At 37.1% G+C, this 8,417-nt stretch overlaps 1 protein-coding gene across 1 annotated transcript; it reads left to right on the forward strand.

The window, feature by feature from the left end:
• The first annotated feature begins 5,148 nt into the window (after positions 1 to 5,148).
• Positions 5,149 to 7,124, forward strand: LOC116167609 (histone-lysine N-methyltransferase SETMAR-like). Its single transcript, XM_031483004.1, has 3 exons — positions 5,149 to 5,855; positions 5,902 to 6,291; positions 7,040 to 7,124. The coding sequence occupies exons 1-2, from the start codon at positions 5,540 to 5,542 to the stop codon at positions 6,279 to 6,281; spliced, it is 696 nt and encodes a 231-aa protein (XP_031338864.1). The 5' UTR covers positions 5,149 to 5,539; the 3' UTR covers positions 6,282 to 6,291; positions 7,040 to 7,124.
• The last annotated feature ends 1,293 nt before the right edge of the window (positions 7,125 to 8,417 follow it).

Raw genomic sequence — 8,417 nt, forward strand, 5'->3', positions numbered from 1 at the left:
CTGGTAATGATTTTTTGAACTTCTACCTTTGCAGCGGATGCTTCGTGTGAATGTTGATTGATAGTTTTCAAAACAACTCCATCTTCCCCACTATGCAATCTGGCTTTGCACCTTCCTCGTTCTTGGCATCTCCAAAACTTAACATTTCCATCACTTGACATCCTATCAAAAACGTACACAAAACCTTCACTACAAAACTTTGCTTGAGAACGCTGTGAGAGTATTTCATTTTCCATTGTCGATTAAGCACTGCCTAACTAAAGTTTCGAGTAGAGTGAAACCACACGCGTAAAGATTGTATTGGATTAATAATAAAATGCAGAGTATACTTAATGCCGTTTATTTAAGTTACGCTCAGTGCCAATGCCAACAATAAAGTGATGCATATTTACAAACACACCCTTACGTTTAAACATACGTCGGAATGTGGCAACCCAGATGTTACATAACTCAAGCGGTACTTTTAAGGGATTAAAGTCAGTTCAGGAAATGGGCAGCACCCCATTAACTAACAACTACTTGATTTTCTAAGAATGAATACAAAGAAGGTAGGTAGGATTTTGTATTATATCCAATAGATTGCAAAGTTGTATCAGTTTGCAACTAGTTGGTCAGGTTTAGAACAAATTAAATAATAAACAAAAGACATTTTCCAAATACCGCCCTTGCATTTTGTATAGAGTATAATAATGTGTAGGTAATTAGGATTAAAACTAGCATTCATAACAACAACAAAAGAATTTGTGTATAGACCACTTACCTGCATGTACCTAATTAATTATTCATTTAGATAAAGGAATGCAAATAACATCAAGCTAAGGAGAACAATGATGGACTAGAGAAAGCTTCCTATATAGGTACCTAATTTCTTTCAGCAGTGAGGACAAATAAAACCTTAAAAAATAATTGAAATATGTAAATACTTTTCGTTTATTTGGTCAGATAATATCGTCTGCGGAGGGATGATCTGCGGCGAGAAGGTCCGCGGCAAGTTGGTTCCGCGGCCAATTGGGTTCGCGGCCGGATGGCCGCGGCGAATTGGCCGCGGCGAGACGGCGGCGGCGACTTGTACCCGACCCCCTCGTACACCGATGCGGCAGCGGTATCTATCTCGCTACCAATACTGCATGCAACATTCTATGCGTGTCTTGTGGCAGTAGTTGTCGCATGTTCAAGGAGGTAATCAAATTAATATTGTGCAAAATTAATTTTATTATACGAGTTTATTAATTATCGAGACCGAAATGTCGTCGGCGGATGATCCAATTTTAAATATTAATTTTGTCCGTGCAGTTGAAAATCGTCCTTGTTTATGGAACTATAATTTGTCAGCATATAGCAAAAGAAACATAACCGCAAAAGCATGGGCGGAGGTAGCGAAGGATATAAAAGATACAGGTAAGTTTAGACATTTTTTATTTTTAAAAACTCGGAATCGGAGTTAGATATGTATATATTTATACATATTTCCACTGAAATGGTATTGCTCCTTGCGGCTTTACAAAATAGTCAGCTGAATATTTACGAAATCTCATTGGTAATGTCGTTTCGCGGTACCCGTCATTATTTTCATCAATATGTATATTCTGTAGCTTTGTGTCATCGAAATGTGTTGGACTGGAGAATTTTCCTTCTCGTATTCGAATAAAATTGTGTAATACACAAGATTTTATAATTTTTTTAACAGATTCTTCGTCACAACAAAGTGGTCCCTCGAATATACGGAATTTTGACACTAACATTCCAAAAGCACACTCGACACTCTTTCTTCCTCGCGACAGCCTAAAGTTGAAAATTCGTCTTGTAGGGTTCAAAATTCTTTGAGGATAGGGTGTCATTAAATATGGGAGCCATGGAAAAAGCTTCATCTCCACATAAATAAAAAGGAAAGGGCTGTCCATCTTCATCTTCTGGCAAGTGCGAAGGTTCAGGAATTTTATCTTTTTGTAAAAATCTTCCAATATGTTGTAAATAAACCATCGGCATCAGCAGTGGCCATTAAGATCATTGAAAAAAATTCCTTTATAATTAAAATTACTTGAGCCAGTATTAGCGAACTTCTTTACACGGATATGTTTACCATCGATTGCACCGACGCAGTTCGGCAAATTCCAAAATTCCTGGTAGAGCATTACGTTTCCATATTTCTTTGGTAGGGGTTGGCATAAATTAAGGTTGCAAACCATTCCATATTGTTTCAGTTGTTTCTTTTACTATTTGTCCGATGGTATTATCTCCTCGATAAAATTGGAAGTCAAGGCTTTTGAAACTGTCACCTGTTACTAGATACCTAAAAAATAATAAAAAAAATAACGCTCTTAATTTCAAATTAGATTGCTGTGATTTACTACTACTAAATTGAACTAAAATTTCCTGTTAACAACATTATACTTAGATATATTTTTTTATTTAGTGTCCAACTGCCGCGAGCGCTGGAGGAATATCCGTGAAGCTTTTCTGCGATCACTGAAGAAACCACCAAGTGGCTCTGGGACAAATACGAAAAAAAAATATTACTTAGACCACTACCTAGAGTTTCTTCTTCCATACATTAAAAGCAAAAGTACTACTGGAAACACTGGTCGAAAATAGTAATAGTGAGAATTCGGAGGGCGCAAATACTGAGGTGGAAGAGCAGACAGAAGTTCAAGAAACCGACACACAAGAGGGCCAAAGACAGGTTACAATTGCATCTAATTTGCCACTTGACGGTACGGAAACGGCTATGGCAGATACAGACAAAACCATTATACTCCTAGAAGTGTGTCTAAAAAAAGAAAGTGGCTGACACTCCTTCAGCAATTTCAAATTCTGCCGATGAAGCTTTTGTTGAATATATGATATACAAATTACTTTGAGAATGCGAAAGAAGTGCATTTTACGTGTCGTACTTGTGAGCAGGGCTTTTGATATTACAGAAGAAATATAACTTCTACGTAAGTAATTAACAAAACCTCGCCTCGTTGCTTCTTTTAGTATTAACTGTCTAGCATTTTCAACGATAAAGTGTAGATTAAGCCAACCTACGAACTTATTTTCTGTAAGTAAGTATATTAAGGGCTTTACCCACGATTTATCATGGAATCGCAAAACAATGTTACTTTTTTTAAATACGACTTCAATACAACATTTTTTAATTGGTCAATAGAGCAATCCACCAAAAACTATTGGTACAAACTGTTCGGTAATGAATGTTCCGTCATAAAGAAATGTACTCGGAAATGCAGATTGGCGACAATTAGTACACATTTTTAGGGCAATTCAAAACGCAGTACCACTTTACTTAAAACCTAGATCTCCTAGATCAGAAGTTTATTATAGAGCAACGCGCACTAAACATTAATATAATTTTTTTGTAAATATTTTAAGCATCCCGCAATGGACCAGTCAGCATTTCAAAAAGTTAACATGAACAAATTTAATTGCTTGATGAATGTGTATGGGGAAGGAAAAGGCAATTACGCGCTAACGTGCTTAAAATGGTTGTGAAGTGGACTTCTTCGCAGGAATTCAAAGGTATAATTAATTTGTTTGTTCAAATGCATGATTAACTTAATTATTCTGAGTATAGTACAGTACCTATGCAGGGAGAGAGACTGCCTCTCGGACTCGGTGGCGCAGAAATAAGTTGAAAACAACTTTCATTACGGAAGAAATTAGGAGAATAATATTGTTTAACTACTTCAGATATTTCGTGTTAAAAGTTGTTCTCAACTTATTACTCGATATATCACGATTGTTTCTGCGCCACCGGGGGGCAAATGTTCGCCGTGCATACTTTGTAACTGAAATATAATGTTAATACGAGACCTTGATTAAATAATGAAATCACAACTCGGACACTGGACACCAAAGAAGAAATTTCGAATTCACCAAGGCATATAAATTTTAATACTATACGGCCATACATTCTTACTGCACAAAATGAAAGAATTTTTATGTAGTTTCTTGTGGACCGCTATATATGCGCTTGACTCGAACAGGATTTTGTTAAATAATACATAGTAAAAAAATACCCAATGAGCCATTAATGGACATACTTGGATAAGCAATGGCCATACTTTGTGTTAGTAATGGACAGCTATAGTATTTTTTGCATTTATTAATAATTTTCCATTTCGGGTACATTATAATGACCTCTACCATTTTTTAATTGCGGTTCTTTAATTAATGAAACGATATCATCTCTAAAATAATATAAAACGTCTTCTTTAACTGGCCACTTCCATGACCCCACACCGGCATTAACCATTGATCGTATTTCAGCTCCTTCTGCATCAATCTTTAAGATAACTCCTGAAAAATGTTAAGTTACGCACCATGACCGACCAGGAAGTTTGGATTCATTTAAATAACGTGTTTCTTTGCCACTATCCTCTAAATATTTTTTTACAGACAGCATTAAGTTACTTTTGTGTACGTGAAATCCCTTTCTAGCTATAGCCAAAATCCATGTAACTAAATGTTGCTCTTTTGTTTCGGATAGTTCTGTTTGAGGACGCATTTTTCTTTTAGTGGGAACATTTCCAGAAAGTTTCCGGATAAGAGTTGTTCGAGGGACATTAAATTGGCGAGCAGCTTGTTTCTTGGTTAAACCATTTTCCTTTACGGCTAGAATAGCTTTTGCCATATCTTCCTCGGAGTAGGAAAAAAAATTTCTTACTTTCCCCATCACTGCACATAAAAACAGTAAGTAAATATTCTGACAGTGACCGTAATAATAGGGTGCCCATTACTAAATTTATTGTGTTCAGTAATGAACACCCCTCTGACCATTACTAAATATTTACTGAATTTCATGTTCCAATAATGGTCACCACTTAATAAAACACTATCATCGAATGTGCAATTACAACTAAAAATCAATGTTGTACTTACCTTATCACGAAATACTAACACGAAAATGAAATTCTTATACTCAATGCACCAGCTCAGCTAATTTTTGATCACGAAACTGCACAAAACACCTGGCAACTTAAAATAAACATTGCGTGGCAGACATATTGAAATATTTTTTATATTCACAAACAACGTGAAGTTAGCGCCATGCGCAGTCATTTTACAGGAAATATGAACTACTATGAAGCATATAAGCTACCAAAAGTAGAAATTTAGCCCATATTATTAAAGTTATTATTATTTTTCCATCAATGGTGTCCAACACTGGGGCAGTGGCCGTTACTGGCACAGTTACCCTAGTATATGAAAGTTGAAACCGATACCGATATCAGACGCTATAGACGAAACCGCAAATGTACTGGAAAGGGCAGCTAACCATTTGCGCAAAAGAAGCCAGTCTTTGAGGAAAAAAAGAAATCGGCACAGAAACGACCCCGGAAAAAAAAAACATGGAAAACGACATATCGGTATTGCTTAACCAAAGTGCAGAATTGGACAGTAGTAAAGAGTTAGACGAGATATTAAGGAATGTCGACCGCAAACGCAAACAAGATTCCGAGTCGGATGATGACATTTTTGAATACCTAAGCATAACGTAAACCCTGGTTTAGACGCAGCGTGTAAAGGCGGAAACAGACTGATGTCAGGTCACGTGATGGCACGTTCCAGCATGCTCCCACACGTCACGTCACGAAAATCTAGAACATGGAAGCAAATGTGCTTGATCAGACTATTGTTACCTCATGCAAGTTACGGCACGTTACATTCACAACGCGTGACCGAACATCTGCAAATTCAGATATTCGTGCTGTCGCGAGTTACTAAAATGGAAGAAAAATTGATAGAGGCTGTCAGAAGGCGCTCATATTTGTTTGATATGGTGTCTCCTGACTACAGAGATCACCGCGTGCGGCAGGAGGCGTGGGAGGAAATAGGAAAAGAACTAAATATATCAGGTAAGTTTTTCGAAAGTAACCAAGGCAAGGTTTAAGGCATTTTCAGAAGGAAGAGAGTCGATTGAAGATGAACCACGAAGCGGAAGCCCTTCATCTGCAAGAACCGATGAAAATGTCGACAGAATCCGGGATCTTATGCGTTCAGATCGTCGATTGACGGTCAGAATGATCGGGGAAGAGTTAAATTTGACTCACACCACCGTTCATCAAATTTTGACCAATGAATTGGGGATGAGAAAAATCTGCGCAAAAATGGTTCCAAAAAACTCTTCGCAAGACCAGAAGAACATCAGAAAGGAAAGGTGCCCTGACTTTTTGGATTCAATTGAAAATGACCCCCATTTTCTGGAACGTGTCATTACTGGTGACGAGTCTTGGGGTTTGAGTACGACCCAGAAACCAAGCGCCAGAGCATGGAGCTCTTAGCAAGAAAGACGTAAGTATCACAGATCTAGGAAATACCAGCTTCTTCCAAAGTATTGCGTGACGTAATGTATGCCCGGTACTTTAGCATACACCAGCAATTTTATTATGCGGTGCAGCATCGTAGTGCATGTTAAATGTATAATACATAATAATTAATCAACTCCATCAATAAATGTTAATTAATTAATATGCGTATATTGTATATTGATTTGCAAAAAGTAATTATGTTACCGAGAATGGAACAGTACAAAATGAATCAATATTTACTAGTAGAATAGTAATAATATTTAATGAGTTTTGTGCCCGTTGGGAAAAAGCAGACAGTTCTAAAACCCCTGACAGCCATTTGGCATGAAGGAATCTAAGCAGAAAGAAGACATCGTAAGTTCTTTTCAAGCTTTTTTTCTCAATAAGATAGATGATTCTAAGATCACACTTTGACTAGACAATTGTACGGGACAAAATAAAAATTGGTGCTTGTTTAGTTACCTTGTTTTCATAATCTTCCACAATAGATTTAATTCTGCGCGTGCATTCCATGTATTTTCGTCGACCTGTAACGGCATGTTGCTCAGCAATAACTTGTTCAAGTTAAACATATTCAATAATTTATAGATTTCATCCATAAATATTATTTCTGGAAACATTAATTATTATTATTATTATTATACGACATACCAGTAAGCCCACAACGCCGATAAGATTTTTTGATGGTCCATATTTGTACATGTTTCAAAAACACACACTTTTCTTTGTAGAATATTACCAACGCCACATCTTTCCGAGCGGCAACAGTCGCCAACGTCATCTCCAGAATTTCGCGCGCCTCCCACCTATAGAGCTGCTCGGAAAGTCCGAGGACGACCCCGCCGATGTCAATTGTTACAGGCGCAAATGCGGTGGAAACATTATGCAAACTTTGCTCGAAAATACGCAAGATATGTACCCAAGATGCCCACCACTTCGGCGGTACCAATACCGGCAGCGCAAGAGATTGCATCGAAGGCGCACAACCTCATTCAAGGTTGGGGGCAAAACTCCCTTCGTGGTGTTCTCTTTATTTTTTTGCTAATGCCGTATTGAACCAAATAATAGCATATAGCTTAACCCATTCGCGGCCAAAACTTATTTTTGAATTTTTACAGCTTTTTTAAATTTCATTTATGTGCTAATGCTACAGAAAAATAGTGAAAAAAATATACGGCTTTTCTCGGCAGCCCAATTTCAAAAATAAGAATTGTTCCAAAATTGGAACATGGTTAGAAATGTGTAATACATACAGGACGAATGTGGAACATTATTTATTTACTTACACTATATTTTAACATCTTATGTGAATCATGAAAATATTTAAAACAATCGAGTGGGTGTAGATTAATCTTACAAATGCCGCGACCAAAAGTTGTATTTTTTTTTACAAATTTTGCATCTATTTTGTTTCAAGGAACTGGGGTAATGCACAACTGACATATTCTTTGCGACAGGTTCTGGAACTTTTCTAAACATAGGGCCTGAACTTGTCTTGTCGAGTTTTCGTTTCCTAGGGTTGAGTAATAGATATGTCGCCACAATGCGCCTTATGAATCCTAATAAATCTAAGGGACGCACCATTTCCACAAAGTCATCATCATTCGTCTGTTTCTTATTACAATGAAGTCTGTATAAAATCCAGGCATTAGACACTGAAGCAGATAGAAGGTGTATGAAAATCTGCCACCACCATTTATTGTTACGTAGTTTAGGACGGTAGTTAGCAACATTTCTGTCCATTAGACCTGTACCTCCCATATGAGTATTGTATTCATGAATTGAATAGGGAACCTGTACCATTATATGTTTCTTGTCTGCTGCGGAATATCGACGTGCCGACTTCATAGGCTGAACTCCATAACAATTTGAAGCCAAGTGTACGATGGAATTGTCCTTCCACTGTATAACGATTATGTTTTTTGTGGAATTTGTATATGAATCTATAGAACCTCTAACAGACTTTTTCATTCCATTTTTATTCAACGGACATTTCCCAATTCTGTTATGTCTAATGGTACCTGTGCAACCATATCCCAATTCACTCATGGTTTTTATCAATGGAAGTCCAGTAAAAAAGTCATCAACGGATACGGATATAGTATCACC

The sequence above is a fragment of the Photinus pyralis genome, unplaced genomic scaffold (genome assembly GCF_008802855.1).
Source record: "Photinus pyralis isolate 1611_PpyrPB1 unplaced genomic scaffold, Ppyr1.3 Ppyr1.4_LG4, whole genome shotgun sequence".
Lineage (NCBI taxonomy): Eukaryota > Metazoa > Arthropoda > Insecta > Coleoptera > Lampyridae > Photinus > Photinus pyralis.

Excerpts from the sequence above, each read along its gene's own strand:
- LOC116167609 (XM_031483004.1), top strand. The coding sequence starts at position 5,540 with ATGTCAGGTCACGTGATGGCACGTTCCAGCATGCTCCCACACGTCACG. Across the intron at positions 5,856-5,901 it reads AAAAGAACTAAATATATCAG|AAGGAAGAGAGTCGATTGAA; the intron begins GTAAGTTTTTCG and ends AGGCATTTTCAG.